An 18,824-nucleotide genomic window follows, 5' to 3' on the forward strand; every position below is an offset into this window, starting at 1 on the left:
AGATAAACATCCGGTTTTTGGACAAGTACGAGACAGGTAATTTTCACGGTGAGGAGAAGGAGCCGACGAAGAGGAGGACGACGAGAAGCGGGATAATCGGAGGTAGCCAGAGCGGATGTTGCACTCGGTGCCGGCGGTTTACAACACCTGTGAGTAATGAGAATGTGTACAGTGGCTTGCCAACTTCACTTACTTCCATCTCTTTTAGCAAATAACCGCCCACAAATGCTCATCTCGCGACGGCGCAGCTCCAGCCGAATGAACCCTGGACAGCGTGCCGAAAAAATCTGTCATTCTCGAAGGAAGATGAAGTTCTCGAAATCGAATTCCGTTCCGAGGGCCTCATCAACCCAATCTTCCGGATGCGCTTCCAGAATCGGGAACTCCCCGTTCAGGCACTTCACTTTCCAGCCAGGAAACGTCGATCACCCTTGCCGAATCTACAGCCAACTTCTCCAAACCTGTCCTGATGAAGGCCGGCAACGTGACCATCCTGTTCTCTACTTTGCTGTCGCGCGTCGAAACGTCCGTCTGGAACCGTCCAGCTTGGGGTCTTCGGAAGTGACCGGTGGCGTACCCTAAGAATCGGTACAGTATCGGTACACTTTTAAAAATAAATATAAAATCAAGCCTAGAATCAAGCACATTTTTCTGAAATTAACACTGTAGTATTAAATGTTGTTTATTCTTGCTATAAAAGGTTTCTTTTCCAATTAAAAGTAAAACACTTTTACCGATACAACGATTTTGTTCCATAAATGCATGGTAGTATCAAAAACTTTCCAACTTTTAAATTGAAAAGTTTGAACTTTCTACGAATATTCACCAACGCGAACTTTTAATCCAACGAACGATCTTTTTAAATTCAGAGTAGTTTTTCTTTGTGTGTATGCATTTATGAAGTTAAATTTTCGAGTGATTTTATAGCCTTTCCTCAGGGAGGAAGGCAAAACGGATTTTTTGTTTTTATTTTATATTTTTGATTGTTAAAAAATTGGAAATTCAAAATTTAATAAATTTGTCAGAAAATTAAATAATTTAAATTATGACTTTTCCCCGAGCTTTTCCCTCTAGTTTAATCCATTCTAAGTAGCCAAGACCGTACAATATATTTCTAATGGAGCGAACTGTCAAAAACTGCTCGACGGCGGATGCTCCATTGATTTAAAATTGATTTTTTTTAAATGCCTTTGTTTTGAAATTTTTGATTGAATTTTTAATTTTATGTGTTTTACAGAGAATCCCATTTTTTTATTATTTTTAATTGTATTTCTAAATTCTTGAAATTTTTGAGTTTTTGTTATTTGTTGACTTTAAAATTTCAGATTTTTTTAATTCTCGCTTATTTTTTCAAAAGGTCCTATGTACATACATTTTTTGGGGCTACCCCCTGAAATCAAAGAATGACCCATCACTGGGCTACAGGTGGTCGCAGTGAACTTAACCCATACCCACTGGGCAAAAAAAAATCACTAGGCTAAATTCCAAATTTGAGCTCATTCTGACCACGGGAACCCCTCCCTCCAATCGCTTGAAGTTTGTATGGGAAAAATTGTCAAAATGTATGGAGAAAAGCAACTGTTTTACTTTTTTACCTGTGGAAGGCGCCATAATAATCCGATTCTTACCGTTTCTCAGATGTAGAACTTTCATAAAATTTAGAACAACTTTCCCGAAGACAGCATATTTTTGGGATTTTTTCCCACGAAGTTATAAGCGCCTGAAACTGACCATTTTTGCGCGGCCTGAGAAATGGTAAGAATCGGATTATTATGGCACCTTCCACAGGTAAAAAAGTAAAACAGTTGCTTTTCTCCATACATTTTGACAATTTTTCTCATACAAACTTTAAGCGATTGGAGGGAGGGGTTCCCGTGGTCAGAATGAGCTCAAATTCGGAATTTAGCCTAGTGATGGGTCATTCTTTGATTTCAGGGGGTTGCCCCAAAAAAGCCCGGATTTGGACCACCCTAATATATATACATAAAAGGTCCTATAAGAAAAAAATTACCAACACATTCAAAGTATGTTTACATGGCAGCTGGAGGTTTTGTTTGCATCAGGTTTCCTATCTCTTTCTAGCAAAAGTTTTTTGTCAGACGACCTCTAGCTGGTTTTCTTTGACTGACCGCCCGATATGTCAGCCAACATATTTCGCAGGGCTGTGACAGCTCGAGCTCGATCAATGTTTGCATCAGGACACTGTGGCGAAAAGTTCGTCATTTTTGGGTTGAATTATATTTTTTTCGCTTGGCCTAGAAAGCCTTATGTACATATCTGGAGTTTTTTTAAAGGTCCTATCGAGGTTTTTAAGCGAAGATGGCGTTCGAATGGTGAACACCCGAAATGTCAAAATCACGCAGTGGTACCAACATTACGGAAAAAGTGTGCCATGGCATGACAGCCACATTTTTTTTCTAATGTTGGAGCTACTGCGCGATTTTGACATTTCGGGCGTTCACCATTCGAACGCCATCTTCGCTTAAAAACCTGGATAAACAAAAATTTTTTTTTTGATTTTTGGGTGTTTTTAGAACCGCCTTGAGTCAGGGGTATTCAAAAACACCCAAAAAGCAAAAAATAAAAATTGTGTTTACAGGACCTTTTCAAAAAAAAACTCCAGATATATAGGAAACTCATAGCGCATTGGTTGTTTTAAAAATTAATCTAGAAATTATGTTGGTTGGATTAAATTAAAATCCATGTGAATTTGGATACTTAAAAACTTTTTTTTGTTGGCATTTTTGCTTTAAAAATAAAATAAAAATATTGAGAAAAAAAAGTAAAAATCCTAAACACCATTTTCGGTGCCATTTTTTTCTCAGTGCATCCGTCAAGTGACAGCAACACAAAGCCTCGGCCGTCCATCAGCAGCCATTTGTCATCATTCGAAAATCGCAGTCGGAGGAAATTTTATTTTTCTTCGCCCGCGGATTTGTTGTGAAAATTGCCGAAAAAGATCCGATTTCCGAGTTGTGTTAGCCGCTTTAGCCTTTTCCCGGTTGATCGTTGCTGTTTAAGGTAAGGATTTGTGGTAGATTTGTGCGGATTTGAACTTAATATGCTAACAAATCCAGCGTAGAAAAATCTCAACTTTTCGACACTTTCCGCGGTTGTGTTTTGTGCGTAGAACAAGTTTCTGCGTTTTGTGGATTTCCCTCTTCGCATTCCGTTCCGTCCATCCATCCTTCAAAGAGGAACGTCAATAAATTATTGCTCCGCAGTCCGCCGAAGCGCAGAATGTAATCAAATTTTGCTTCGCAGCGGATTAGTCATCGTCTTTTTCTAGCAATTGTCGAATTTGGAGATTTTTTTTTTCTTTTCGCTGGAGCAGGATCTTTGGCCACTCAAAAAGCAAGTGTTTTCTCCGTTCCAGCCGCACCTCTAGGCCCGTCGCTCGAAATGGCCGCCGGATCGACGCTGCAAAAGGCAATCGATATTGTCACGAAGGCCACCGAGGAGGATCGCAACAAGAACTACGAGGAAGCGCTACGGTTGTACGAGCACGGAGTGGAATACTTTCTGCATGCCATCAAATGTAAGTCTCGGTTGTGTGGGTTGGCCTTGGGTGGTGGGGGCGGCGAACCGTTTGACCTTTCGATTTCACTTTTCTCGTTTACGCAGATGAAGCCCAGGGTGACAAAGCAAAGGACTCGATCCGGGCAAAGTGCCTCCAGTATCTGGACCGGGCGGAAAAGCTGAAGGCGTACCTCAAGAAGGGCAAGAAAAAGCCGGTCAAGGACGGTGGCAGCGGCGGCAGTTCCAAGGACGACAAGGGCAAAAAGAACAACGGCGGCGACAGCAGCTCCGAGTCGGACTCGGACGATCCGGAGAAGAAGAAGCTGCAGTCGAAGCTGGAGGGCGCGATCGTGGTGGAGAAGCCGCACGTAAAGTGGTCCGACGTGGCGGGGCTGGAGGGCGCGAAGGAAGCGCTCAAGGAGGCGGTCATCCTGCCGATCAAGTTTCCACATCTGTTCACCGGGAAGCGCATTCCGTGGAAGGGGATCCTGCTGTTTGGGGTGAGTTTGGTAAACATTTTAAGGAATGTGTTTTTCAGATGTATTTTTACTCATATGAACCTGAAGAAATTTCAGCAAAAAATATTTTTATTCAATTCTAAACTCAATCAAACCTATTTTCAATTTGCTTGTTTCTATAAAAAATATTTAAACAGAAACAACCAAAAGTGCTTCACGAACAAAAAAACTAAATTTCAATCGTTATTTTTCAAAAAAAAAAATATATACAGCAATTCCCCACGAAAACAGCATGAAAAAAAACAAAAGTGCTCGGATCGGGCTCAAAATTTTTCTGGGGGTTCCCTGGCCGAAATAATTAGACCCGTATTTTTTTGTTTGGCCATTAGGGTGACCTACGCCGTGTTAGGGTGGTCTGAAAAATGGCCATTTTCGTCGATTTTCGCAAAAAACCACTTTTTTCGAAAAATCATAACTCCTCGCCATTTTAACCGATTTCAATTGTCTTATACGCAATGAAAGGTGATAAGTTGGCCTTTCAAAGAAAAATAGTAATAAGTGTCAAAAATCTAGCCTAACATATGAAAAGGTCGAATGAAACTTTAAAATGCCGTTTTGACGGTGTCTGGACCAAAGAGCCTATGTCTGGAAATATTTTTATCGGATTCCCCGGTCATTTTTACGTAACATACTAAAAAATGGGAGGAGTTCATTAACAGGATTCCGAGATATGATTTTTTGAAAATAAAATTCGTGCTTTTCGACGCGCCTCGCGCATAAACGGGAAAATGACAAAATCAGCAAAAAAACAATTTTTTCCACTAAAACTGCGATAACTTTAAAATTTCAGCTATGACCTATACATGTTTGGGTACCAAAATTTTCGTAATTAAAAGACGCAACTTTTGGTACCCAGACATGTATAGGTCATCGCTGGAATTTTTCAGTTATCGCAGTTTTAGTGAAAAAAGTTGATTTTTTGCCAATTTCGTCATTCTCCGGTTCTCCGGAATTGCTATATGTATAATAAATAATCAGAGTTTCACACGATGCTTAACAGCAATTCCAACCCAAATCAGGTACTTTTTTACATGACCCCCTCAGATTTCAATGAAACTTTGTAGACATGTTATCCTAGGACCTAGGATAATATATGCCATTTTTTAGTTACTCTAGAAAATGACATTTAAGCAGATTGTAAATTGTTTAAATATGTTTGTAGACCGTAATTTAAATATATTTAAATATTGCTGTATCTCGATGCCGTTGATTCGTAACAAAAAGTGATCAAAGACAAACTTATAGAAAATTTGACGGGCTATATTGCACTGTAATAAAATTTCACGCTATTTCTATAAGATGCTGCGATTAAAATGTTTTAAAGTCAAATTTGAAGATGATCTCATGATTTTTTTCCGTCCAAAATTTGTGTGGAAATAGCCTATGTTGCTGCAAAAAGCCACCAGGACCAGGGGGCAGAATGGGTTACCCTTGGTTTTGGACTTCAGAATGGATTTAGACCAACTATAAGGCTAGCTAGGTCTAATGAAAGACGTCATATAACATCACCACACCTAGACGGTGATTTTGGCGTATTGCAGTCTAGATTTCACTATGTGATGTGATGATTATCTAAGCCCAAATTCACAACGAAAAAGCTTTTTTTTCTGAGTTCAATGACCCTTTTTACGACCGCAAAGGATTTAAAATGGATTTTCAATTCAAATTTGAAAAAATAACATCGGCGGCCCTTCTTGACAGATAATATTCTACTTGACAGCTCGTTCCAAAGGGGCCATAGTTGATCCATCGAAAACATGTTGTCTTGTCAATTTATTTTATTGCATTAAAATGAAAAAAATATATCATAGATGGTTTTTAATTGTGTCGTTTATCGTTGTAAATAAAAATGTACAAAGGACCCTATTGGATAATTGGGAATAAAATCAACTCCACCAGAACTAGATTCTCACCACCATGACTGCCTTGAATAACTGGCCGTTCCCATCTTCACCGCGCACCTGGGACAAGGAAAAAGAATTTAGAAAACGGGAAGTGTTGATGCTCCACTTTTTCAAGGGGATAAGGGAAAATCTCGGTTTTGGGAAGGTTTAAGGTCCAGGATACGCTCTAAGCAAGTGTTGCGACCAATGGCTGGTTTGCTTAAAGGTTATAGTTTTTTTTTCTCAAGGCAAACTATCAGATGCTGCTGTCGAAAAAAAATATATACAACTCATAAAGTAATAAGTAAACGCACGCGTTGTCAATATGACTTCTTCATTCTCTTTCTCACTCTAAAGACCCTCTAGTACCGAAGATATGAAGTTTGAAAAAAAAAGATTTTTTGGAGTTTATTTTTTTTCAGAAAACAATCCAAATTATGCAATTATAAAATACCATTTTGAAGAAAATAAGGAATATTTCTGAAAAGCCACAAAAAAAACTAAATAAATTTTATAAATTCTTTGATATTTTCAATGTTTTTGGTAGTAGCACAGCTGTGATATTTTTTGCTTTAAAATTTTCAGGGGGTGTCCATAAACGACGAAATTTTCAAAACGCTCATACTTTTGCTCAACCTTCCTCGAGGATCAGGGCTTAAACAAGTCCGGTTCAGAATTCAAAAAGCCCAGAGCCCAAAAATTTAAAAAATGAAAAACTACAAAAAAAAATAAGAAACTGAATTCTGATAAATAAAACAAATCGAAAACTTGCAATTTAGATTTAACAATTCCTTAAATTCTTAAATTCCTAAAATCCAAAAATCCTGAATTACATAATTCCTGTATGCCTAAATTCCTTAAATCCTAAAATTCATAAATTCCTGAATTTCCTGAAATTCTTAAATTCTTGACTTGAAAAATTCAAAAATTAAAGAGCTTATTCTTAAATTCTTAAATTCTTAAATTCTTAAATTCTTAAATTCTTAAATTCTTAAATTCTTAAATTCTTAAATTCTTAAATTCTTAAATTCTTAAATTCTTAAATTCTTAAATTCTTAAATTCTTAAATTCTTAAATTCTTAAATTCTTAAATTCTTAAATTCTTAAATTCTTAAATTCTTAAATTCTTAAATTCTTAAATTCTTAAATTCTTAAATTCTTAAATTCTTAAATTCTTAAATTCTTAAATTCTTAAATTCTTAAATTCTTAAATTCTTAAATTCTTAAATTCTTAAATTCTTAAATTCTTAAATTCTTAAATTCTTAAATTCTTAAATTCTTAAATTCTTAAATTCTTAAATTCTTAAATTCTTAAATGCTTAAATTCTTAAATTCTTTAATTCTTTAATTCTTTAATTCTTTAATTCTTTAATTCTTTAATTCTTTAATTCTTTAATTCTTTAATTCTTTAATTCTTTAATTTAATTATTATTCGGTTTTATTGGTGAATTATCAATATACAATAAGTTCTTTTGAAATACATAACAGAGTTTTGGAGTTCCTTTCAGCTGTGTGTTACATCATAATCCATTTTGGAACAATTGTTGCTTGTAGTTAAGGGGTTACCGAAAGTAAGAAAAAGATAAGAGAAAAAAACTTACTAAAAAAATTCTTTAATTCTTTAATTCTTTAATTCTTTAATTCTTAAATTCGTAAATTCTTTAATTCTTTAATTCTTTAATTCTTTAATTCTTTAATTCTTTAATTCTTTAATTCTTAAATTCGTAAATTCTTAAATTCTTAAATTCTTAAATTCTTAAATTCGTGAATTCTTAAATTCTTAAATTCTTAAATTCTTAAATTCTTAAATTCTTAAATTCTTAAATTCTTAAATTCTTAAATTCTTAAATTCTTAAATTCTTAAATTCTTAAATTCTCAAATTCTTAATTTTTTGATGCTTTTATTTAAAGTTGTTGTGCTTTATTTTAATATATTATTTTAGCGTAACGTTTTTAAATTTTTGAACCTTAAAATTTTTGTTTTTTTCGATTTTCGAATTTTAAAATTTGAGAATTAAAATTTTTGGACAATTAAAAATTATTGAATATTCAAATTATAAAATTATATTTTTCAAATTTTTCTAATTTTGAATTGTTTGAATTTTGAAGCATTCAGTTTGTTATGTTTTAAAATATTGTTTTTAATATTTGGGTCAGAATGCAGGCCAAGAGTGAATGATACTGATATGATGCCTCTTCAGTTGACGCTCAGGCGAGGAACATCCTGGAAGGAGCGTCACTGACTACGCCCGTAGTCCTGTTAGATCATTCTTGATCAGGACAGTATAGCTCTGGTTCCTTGCAAGTGTCCTATTTTCTTACCTCCACGTTGGCTTGGTTTTCATGATGACCTAGCTGGTGGCCTGTGGAAACGGATCGTAAACTTTTGACCAGCGAGGGTCAGAGTCGAGACGGCTAGAAGAAAGGGGCGCGTCAATGTGGGAAAGGGAAGTAATTTGTGATTGTAGACGGTATTGTTTTGATTCGCAGTATGTTGAGTCAACTGCTGTGGATGTACCTGAAACGTCGCAGAACGGGGTTTCTCTTCTTTCCATTTCAGCTAACAGCTATCTTCTGTTTATTATGTTTCACTGATTTTCTAAAACGGTTTCTGTTTACTATCCTCCATTTGATTTCGATTTTACTTATTTCATTCTCTTATTTCTCAACGCTTTTCCACTCTATTTTACCAATTGATGCTGCTGTAACAAACTGTCTGCTTTCCCTTAATTTGGCAGCGATGTCAATTTGGTTTATCATGTGCCTTTTCCTTATTAATCTATTTGAATAATTTCTAATCTTCCCTGTAAATTGCCCTCAATACAATCTAAGCTTGTTTGTTAATTTCTTTATCTACTTCATAAATTACTATCTTTCTTTTACTATTGATTCTTTACATAGTATATTTCCTTCACTGTCCATTGTTTTGAAACTTCACCTTTTTCTTAAGCAAGTGAGGTTCGAGCCCTTACTCAATTTATGGAATGTTTAAAGGATTAACACAAATATTACTATTGTACTTTTGAAAAACTTTTCTAAAATGCTTAGGACCAAAATATTATAACAAAACACCGCGACAAAAGAAATAGCAACAGATTAACACGACTCAACATTAGGCAAGATTTCAGGAGAAAACAATACACTGTAAATAACAATTAGTTTTTGAATTCAAACTAAAAATTAAACAGTTTTTTGCTTTACTGAAAATTGATAAGCACACTATAAATGGTTAGGCGCTTATACTTACATCAAACCCTACGTAATGTACCACCCCCGGCCGAGTTAAAATGCGTAACCGGAAAAGAAGGTGTGCATGCCTGGCACGAACACTCAAAGTGTGTTCTAGCGTGCTGCTCGTACTGACTCAGAGCAAGGGTGAGATGTAGGTGTAAGGGCAGTGCGTGTTCGTCGGGAACCTGGTGCATAAGATCGGTCAAGGCCCGTTCTTACACTGAAAATTGCGAATTGCGAATATTTGGGTCAGAATGGCCTAAGTAAAATGCGCCAAAACCCTTACAAAAACATACATTTTTATGAATTGAGTGTAATAGATTTATGCCCCCAAGTGGATTTTAATTTAACACTTCCACCACCAAACTTTTTTAAACAATCCAACTTTTCTGAAAGCTTATTTAAAAACCTCGAAATAAACAACATTTGCGTGGTTTTGTCAATAAATTTACATTTTTGCTCATAATTCGAAAAATACAATGAATTCAAACGTCGTTTTCGGTGTGGTTATGTTATTTGACGTCCTTTATAAACCCTTGTCTTACAGTTGGGCTAAATCCATTCTAAAGCTCAAAACTAAGGGTGGCCCATTCTGTCCCCCTGCCCCTAAGTGATTTTCTTAAACACCCATTCATTATTTTCTGTTTTCGCAGCAAATGAAAAAAAAACTGGTCCCAACTTCTAGCAATATCACCTTTTGGCAAGTCTTCTGGACATGTTTTAGCTCCGAAAAATGTAACTAATTAGCAAGAACTATCGAAAATTCTGAGGCACTCAGTCATTTGACATATCTACCTATTGTAATCAAAATTGGTTGACATAAAAATAGAGCTATCTATGGTGTGCTCAATCCAGCGTCTCGCGGAGTTTACGTCATTTTGGCGGCTGTTTCGTAGTATCTAAATACTATATAGCCCAACATTTTGAGTCAATAGTTCCCGTAGATCTTCAGATTGGCAATGGTTCCGTCTAGACTCATCACCCAACCCCCATCTTCCCTCCTTCCAGCCTCCCGGCACGGGCAAATCCTACCTGGCGAAGGCCGTCGCCACCGAAGCGAACAACTCGACCTTCTTCTCCGTGTCCAGCTCGGATCTGGTGTCCAAGTGGCTCGGTGAGTCGGAAAAGTTGGTCAAAAATCTGTTCGAGCTGGCCCGGGCCCACAAACCGAGCATCATCTTCATCGACGAGGTCGACTCCCTGTGCTCGTCCCGGTCGGACAACGAGAGCGAAAGTGCGCGCCGTATCAAGACGGAATTTCTGGTGCAGATGCAGGGCGTCGGCACGGACACCGAGGGCATCCTGGTGCTGGGGGCGACGAATACGCCGTGGATCTTGGACTCGGCCATTCGGCGACGTTTCGAGAAGCGAATCTACATCCCACTGCCGGACGAGCACGCCCGGTTGGTCATGTTTAAGATTCACCTGGGCAACACGGCGCACTGCCTGACGGAGGACAACATCCGCACGTTGGCGGGCAAGACGGACGGGTACTCCGGGGCGGATATTTCGATCGTGGTTCGGGACGCGCTGATGCAGCCGGTGCGCAAGGTCCAGTCGGCGACGCACTTTAAGCGAATCAGTGGCCCCTCTCCGGCGGACAAGGAGCAGACCGTGGACGATCTGCTGGTGCCGTGCAGTCCGGGCGAAGCGGGTGCCATCGAAATGACCTGGATGGAGGTGCCCGGAGATAAGCTGAGCGTGCCGCCGGTTACGATGGTGAGTTTAGTGAGATTTCCCGGCAAGCCCATCTTCTTACAAATCGCCCTTCTAATTTCCAGAGTGACATCCTGAAGTCGCTGACCAGCACCAAACCGACCGTCAACGAGGAGGACATGAAAAAGTTGGACAAATTCACGGAAGACTTTGGTCAGGAAGGTTAATCGCTAATCGAAATGGCACCACACACGTGCTTGCATGGCTTTTCCTTTAACAATAAAACAACAACAAAACAAACTGTTTGTCACCAAGTTGTGCTGCTTTCTTCAGTGATTACTAAAACAAGCACATTGAATGCGTTTTGTAAATGTACGGCCGAAACTGACAACCACTTAAAAGATATTTTCTTCGTTCTTTAATTTACGCCGAGCCTTATCAAATGTGTATGTATTTTTAAAATATTTTTTCTTTCTCAATCTTTAAATCCCCGCAAAAAAAAAAAAACCTTGAACATGATTCTTAATATATATACGAGCGTAACTAAAAACAAACGAGAAGAAACGTGCAGTGTCTATTTGGTCAACCCATCCAATAAATTGTTAAGTATTTCTGATATATTCTCTATATATGTATCTATGTGTGTGCGCTGTTGATGGAATGAAATTGAAACAAAAAAAAATCACAGAACGCGACGATCTGTCAACAGCAACCGGCATTGGATTAATGATTTAAAGTGAATAAACTGTTATTAGTGAAATTGTGGTGTTTAATTTATTTACAGTGGAACAATCAAGAAATCATGTCCGGATAATTCCGAATCGAGAAACGGTCAAGGTTCATCTTTCGCGGTACGAAAACATTCAATAATTTAGATTTGCTTGTTTGAAATTGACAGAAAATTACAAACGATTAAATAATTTTGTACCGTAATCTGGGGTGGATCGGGACTACAGTCTGAAAAGGGACAGCAGTTTTTAGAGCGCTTGAAGCTTTAAAATTTGGAAATGGATGAACACATTTTGTTAGCCTGAGTCTGTTCTAGCCGAAACCAACCAGAAAAATCAAAATATTGTGCTCCAACATTATTAAAATTGCTGTCCCAATTCGCCCCATGTGTCCCGATTGACCCCAGTTTACGGTATTTCATATTATAAAATTGAAAATCTAGAGTTTTTTTTTAAAAGGACCTATAAACTATTGTCTTCTATATGTTTATAGGACCTATTAAAAAAAACTCAAGAAATCTAAAATTACCTCATAAGGCCGAATCTCAAAACGCAGAAGCTTGAAATATTGGAAATTAAAAGGACGGATTTTACGAATGGCCATAATAACAATCATTTAATTTTGTGGCAGATATTTAGAAGTTCCAAAATACAAATCTGGAGTTGTTTTTATTTTTTCATTTTTTTTTGTGTTTTTGAAAAAAAAAGTCCATTGAACATTAAAAAAAAACACTCCGGAAATATTCAAAAATCTAAAGTTCTGAAAAACACAATATTGAGAAACCAAACATAAAGTTTGAAAACTAAAAAATCTAAAATAAAGATAATCAATAATTAAAAAAATAATAATTTTAAACCAGAAACGAAGAAATTTAAAAAAAAATACAAAATTCTGAAATAGAAAAAAAATTGAAATAAATAGAATATTTAGAAATGTTTAAAATTCTAAAAACTGGGTTTAAAATTAAATTATAGGTCGTACTCGAACTATCTAAATTCCTCGCCAAAATATCACACAAAATCTTTTTTTAAGAATTTAAGAATTCAATAATTAAGGAATTTAAGTATTGTGATTATAATAATTCAAGAATTTGCATATAAAAAAAAATTAAATATCAAATTTTTAGTTTTTACATTTTTGCCTTCCTCAATGAGGGTAGGCTTGACCGGGACCGTCTGGGATCGAACCCAGTCCAAATGGAGTGAGAGGCAACCACGTTTACCCCTACACCACCGACCGCGTTCAGTCAGAATGCTAAAACACTCAAAAAGTAAAAAAAAAATATTAATTAATACATATTTTTTTCAAGATTCAAAATTAAAAAAAACTAAAATTCAAGTTTTAAAAACCTTAAAATTATAACTTAACAATTCAGAAATTATTAAAATCGGAAATTTTAAAAAATGAATTTTTAAGTTTTGAATTCAAGAATTGGAGTTTTTAAATATTTTAATTGTATCATTCATTTATTCATTTTTTTAATCTAATATCGTGAATGATATTAAAATGAAACAATAATCACTATATGTAAAATGCTTCTATAAACAACGCAAAGAAAACCGTTTTTTTGGTTGAAATACAGTCCAGACTCGATTATCCGAAGGCCTTGGCAAATTTTCACTTCGGATAATCGAATCACGAAAAAAAATTGTTTCGTTGTCTTATTTTTAATTGTTGAGCTTTAGTATTTTGACATTATGCCATTTTTAAGTTCAGTCTGATGTGTACTTTAAGAAAAACACATAACATCTGGTACTTTGTTCGGAAACTAATCAAAAACAACACCGAGTCTGTTTGTCCCATCGTTGAACTTCTACGCATAATTGTCCCACGAAGTATTTTCTTACACGATTAGAGACACATAGGGCGAAAAGGAACCCACGGGACAATTATGCGTAGAAACACAGAAATCGGTCGAAAAATTTCAATCGCGTTTTTCTCAGTTGCACTTTTTTGAACATGGGACAATTATGCGTAGAACGGCAGTAAAACTACTCTAAAATGATTCATACTTGCTTCAATTTGAAGAAAAACTAAAATTAGTGTCGGAGGTCACGGTGGCTCTTACAGCTTTTTGAAAACTCATCCGAGAATTTAATGTTTCAAGAAAGAAAATAAAAAATACGATTATTTTTTGTTTGTGATTCGATTATCCGTTATTCCCATACAATCTTTCGGATAATCGAGTCTGGACTGTATTCTGAACCAAGATTTGAATGTTTTTCTAAAACAAACATGGCCGCCAGAAAGGTGAAAATTTTACCATTTTTAGGGCAAATTTTATCGGATTTTTTCCGTTGGGTTGTTAGGCATACCAAACTGAACCGAAATACAGTTTTAAAACAAAAATATTAGAAAAAAAATCTATTAAACACGTTTTTCGGTTCAGGTTGGCACGGTTGGCATGCTTAACAACCCTACAGGCCAATACGCAACTCCCAAGAAAAGGGGTCAAGAAATTGCTTTATGAACAGTAGAACAAAGGAGAGGGAACGATTTCTTGGGCCTTTTCTTCACCCTCGTTGGCTTGCTTTCGCTGCCGCTGACAGACAAAATCCGGTGAAAATGGTCAAATTTTCACTTTTCTGAAAATCTGCATAAAATCCGGGTTTCGCGCTAACTATTTTGACAGCTGGGAAATCCCGCCTTGTTTTATCTAAGCTACATACCTTGGGCTTAGATAACTCTATTGGGACCATCCATAAACCACGTGGACACTTTCTTTCGTCCGTGGCTTGAACCCGATTCTTGGCTTGCCAATCTTGAAACTTCTTTCAGGCAGTTCATACAGCGCATTCGATTTTTCCAGAATGACCATGGGACAGTCAGAATCTGTTTCGGACTCACTCATCCTTTTTTAGATCTTGGAAAAAATCAACTTGACTTGACGGCGTTTTGAAAAAAATTTGACAGAACAAACTATTTCAGAATTAACAGGCTAAAGATGGCCCATACTCTTGGACGCCAAAAACTCTTTGTAAAAACCCTTTCAACTCGTCGTATTTATCTTCGCTCTGCCTTGTTGCATAAACTTGTTTCAATGCAAAAAAAAACGTATTTTTTTTCGGAATTTTGAGTACGCCATTAAATCGGACGTACGATTGACACCAAATTTCCAAGTCATCAATTTTTTTTGTGCAAATAATTTATAAACACGACTTTTTCGAATGCTCAAAAAATGAAGAGGGTCGTACCGCGCCTCCGTCACAAGATACCTATTAAAAAACGTTACTTAATCCACCCTTAGGTGGTTGGTGCCTTCCTCATATAATAGATACAAAAAGGCGGACCTTTCAGTGTTCTATCAACTTGATTCATTATTCATACCATCAGATTGGGTAGTCAGATCTTCATAATTCAGGGCACTTACGTGCTTATAACTTTTGATAGGATTGTCAGATCTTCAATCTTTTGAACTCGTTGTAAAGGTCTTTTGATTACCTATCCAAAGATAGGTCGCATGATAGATCCGGACAACGTTCTCATCAAAATATTTGAGATCCGGCCTCCAAAAAGTGCATAAATAACACTTAAGTGTTTATAACTTTCGATAGGGTTGTCAGATCTGCAATCTCTTGAGCTCGTTGGAAAGGTCTTTTGATTACCTATCCAACGACAAGTCGCATGATAGATCCGGACAACGTTTTCATCGAAATATATGAGATCCGGCCTCTAAAAAGTTCATAAATAACACTTAAGTGCTTATAACTTTTGATAGGGTCGTCAGATCTTCATTTTTTTGAACTCGTTGAAAAGGTCTTTTGAATACCTTTCTAAAAATGTATAACATGACGGGGTTTCTTACAAAAACCACCCTTTTTACAATCTTCCGTACTTTTGTTTAAATCGTTTTTTTAGCAAAACTTTTAAAGTATTAAACTAAACTTCATAATTTTCAATAGCGACTTATGGGACCCCAAGACGGATCGAATGAGATCAAAACGGTCCAAATCGGATCACCCAGTGCCGAGATAACCCAGTGCAAATTTTTTTGATCAACATCCCACCACACATTTGCTAAGAATTTGATTCTGAGTCGATAGGTATACATGAAGGTAGGTCTAGGAGGTCAAATTAAGAATTTCATTTTTCGAGTGATTTTATAGCCTTTCCTCAGTAAGGTGAGGAAGGCAAAAATGGACCTCGGAGTTGGAGTTTATCGCAAATCGAAGAGGGATGGGAAAACTGCTTCGTGAGTTGCTTGAGAATAAAAAAAAACGGTAAATGAACAAACACAGACGACGTACCTTCCGAGCAGTAATGCTATAGGGAGAACACTTTGAACCACGTGATAAATCAACGACACTTCAAATAAAACACGTTTTTCCGTATGAGTTGGAAATAATAATTTATTTACGAGATAAAAAGAAAACAAAATAACCACTGGTTGTGTCCTATGTACGCATGTGTGTGTGTGTCAGCATGTTTTGTTTGTTTGATTTTTTTTCTGTTAGTGTAGGGTTAGGTTTGCAATGCACGATACGATATTACAAGTCTACAAGAGAAAGCTCCAACAACCAAAACCAAGAAGAACAGAAAGAAAAATCTTCGTTTGCATTCATTATTTTCTTTTTTCGTTAAGCAGCACACCTACACCATATGTTTTCGCTGGTATTTTAGTTTGTTGTTTGTAACACATCTTCTAAGAGGGGGAAAGAAAATAAGTTGCGGGTGGTAGGAGGGAACGTTGTTGATTTAATTGTGTGTGATTGAATCCTTTTTTGTCTAGTAGCGCAAAGCGGTTTTTTTTTTCGTTTAACTTCCTCTCTAATTAATGATTTTCTGTTTAAAATTCGAAGTAAATGTTTAAATTTTGCTCTATTTTTTTCAAACATGGTTTCGTGTCATTTTTTTTCAACTAAAAATCGCAATTTGATTAGGACAACACTAAGAACAAAAATTAAAGAATGTGTTAGCAATAGTTATTGTTTGCAGTTAGCGCGTGTGGTAATGATGCTTTCGTTCCGGAACCGAACTGGAAGGAACATTCCGGAGGGGGAACTTCTTTCTCTCTCGCCTCTCTATTTTGCGTTCTTTTTACCTTTTTTTAGTCAAAACTATAAACATAACAAATACGGGTAGTTTTTTTTTGTTTTGTTTGCTTTATTCATTGTTCTACTGTTTAATGCTTATTCGCTAGGATTTGCTCTCCCTCCCTCTTTCTTTTCAATTTTCCTCTTTCTCCTCCTGTCTTGCTACGGGACACAATCGAACATGAATCTTGATTTTTTTTTTTGTTTTCTCAATAATCTGTGGTTGATTTTTGCTGGTCGCTGCCGCGACCGCCACTCTTCGCGTCCTGGTTTCGAGAGGGCCTCAATTTTTTTCTGTTATTGAATTCTTACGAGAGTGTGTGTGTGTGTTTGTTGAATTATATATATATATTTTTTGTTAATAATAATAATCTATTCCTCTACGAGCGACAGTTTACTTGTTTTTCTTTTTTATTTTCGTACTGCGTGTGTTTGAATTAGTGTTTTTTACTCTTTTTGCTAGGCATTTAAAAATGAATTTAATGGTAAAGAAAGATTGCTCTCTGTCTCGCGTATTATTTTTACTTTTTTCTCTCTCTTTCAGTTTTTTTTTTCACTAGAACCAGCAACAAGAAGAAGATTGATAACTAATAATTGTTCATTTCCTGTAACATGCCCTTCCACTCTCTCTCTCGCTAGCGAACATAATTCTAGGTTGTTTGTTGTTCTTAGGATAAATACGATTTTGCTTTCTTCTTGTTTTTTTCTTTTAGCAGCAACTGTTGTAGATGTTGTTTGTGGGCTTCGCTTCGTTGGAATCTGCTGCCAGAGCAGACCCTTTTGTCCAATAGTTTGAATGTTAGGTTTATTTTTCAACGATTTTTTTTTGTTTTGTTTATTTCTTCCATGAAAGTGAGTTTGTGAGTTTCTTCACCGAGAGTGACACTGATTCTCAATTGTTTTTTGTATATATTTTGTGTTTGCTTCTTTTGTTTATGAACCATACAGAGCTTATTTATTGGTATTCTTCAGTTTTAACATGTTCTTTTTTTGTTTAATTAGTAAAATGTGTGTGTGTGTTTTTGTCTCTTGTTTTCTCCCCACCGCGCACCCCACCACGTCTTAGTTTGTAAAATTTAACCTCGTTTTTTTTGTTTATCTTTCTCCATGCAGATTGAAACAGTACGTCACGTAAAGCAGCTTCTGCTGTTCGTCGGTCGGTCTAAAGTGTGTCCGTGTGTGTGTGTGTGTTTAGAGCTTATTATCATTGCCGCCGCTGCTATTGTTGCTGCCGCCACCATTGTCGAGCGTTCAGAGCACAAACTTGCCCAGGATGAAGCCAAAGATGGCGAGCGCGATCGCCGCCGCGACGTACATGATCGGGATCTGCTGCTGCTGGGCGAGCGCCGGCGGTCTGTACACGTTCGCGTACTCGCCGGACGCCGCTCCGCCGGGCGACGACGCCGACTTGGACTCCGCCGCAAACTCCTTCCGGATGTTTTCCTTTTCCAGCTGCAAGCGGAGAAGCGATTCCTGTGTGGCGAAAACAAAATTAAACTCAACAATCGATCGATCGAGTAACCACCCACCTTCAAGATCAGATTCTCGTGGCGCAGGTTGGTGGCGGCCTCCTCGAGCATCTTCCGCGCCTCCGACTGGCCTTCCACGGTGACGCCGGCGCCGCCTCCTCCGGATGATTTGTCCTTTTCCCCGCTAGACTGCAGCAGCAACTGGTCGGATGTGTTGGAACCGCCGCCGCCGGAGACGTTTTTCTTTGGTGTGTCGTCGGGGACGGCTGGGTCTGGAAAAGGGGAAACAAAAGAGGGATGGTGTTAGTAGAAATTTGAAAAGCTTCTGGCAACAAGTAAAACTTTCAAGTCGCTGGGTCTTTTAAAGGCCCATCTCCATAGAATCGTAGCTCGTAAGGCACGTCGGCGAGTTTAACGATTGATTGATTTTGTTACATGCCTTGAAGGTGAGGACCAAATTAGGCGTTTTCAAATGTTGCGACCCTCCGATTGTTTGGCTTGCCCTAGTGTTGTGCCAGCTCGTGGTTTATCCTTCTCCTCTGTTACATCCTAGTAGGCCGGTCGAGCCTATGACGTAAACAGGGTGACCACTCAAATCTGTAATTCTGTAATTCTGTAATTTCGGAATACATTCGTCCGGCTTCAGCTGAAGATTCATGCTGTCCCATGTTGCATGTTCGAGTGTAGACCTACGGAAAACCTTGCCGCGAGGAGAGGTGAGTGAACCTGTACACGAGCCACCTACGACATAATTCCTCGGGCGGCCCAGGTCAACTCGAAGTTACC

At 37.3% G+C, this 18,824-nt stretch overlaps 2 protein-coding genes across 3 annotated transcripts in view; one reads left to right on the plus strand and one right to left on the minus strand.

Moving 5' to 3' along the window:
* The first annotated feature begins 2,861 nt into the window (after positions 1-2,861).
* Positions 2,862-11,567, plus strand: LOC120413337 (vacuolar protein sorting-associated protein 4). Of its 2 annotated transcripts, XM_039574113.2 has the most exons (5): positions 2,862-3,021; positions 3,377-3,538; positions 3,625-4,019; positions 10,160-10,870; positions 10,933-11,567. In XM_039574113.2, the coding sequence occupies exons 2-5, from the start codon at positions 3,403-3,405 to the stop codon at positions 11,032-11,034; spliced, it is 1,344 nt and encodes a 447-aa protein (XP_039430047.1). In that variant the 5' UTR covers positions 2,862-3,021; positions 3,377-3,402; the 3' UTR covers positions 11,035-11,567. The 2 variants fall into 2 exon arrangements, with proteins under 2 accessions (XP_039430047.1, XP_039430048.1); XM_039574114.2 differs by lacking the exon at positions 2,862-3,021 and having other exon boundaries at positions 3,230-3,538.
* Positions 11,568-16,757: 5,190 nt separating this feature from the next.
* The window catches only part of LOC120413324 (vesicle-associated membrane protein/synaptobrevin-binding protein), a 44,073-nt gene continuing 42,006 nt past the window's right edge, over positions 16,758-18,824 (minus strand). The window contains exons 4-5 of the mRNA XM_039574097.2: positions 18,099-18,310; positions 16,758-18,042 (exon numbers count right to left, since the gene is read on the minus strand). Of these exons, the coding sequence (XP_039430031.1) occupies positions 17,821-18,042; positions 18,099-18,310 (434 nt within the window). The 3' untranslated portion in view covers positions 16,758-17,820. The remainder of the gene's footprint in view (positions 18,043-18,098; positions 18,311-18,824) is intronic.

The sequence above is a fragment of the Culex pipiens genome, chromosome 1, assembly GCF_016801865.2.
Source record: "Culex pipiens pallens isolate TS chromosome 1, TS_CPP_V2, whole genome shotgun sequence".
Classification (NCBI taxonomy): Eukaryota; Metazoa; Arthropoda; class Insecta; order Diptera; family Culicidae; genus Culex; species Culex pipiens.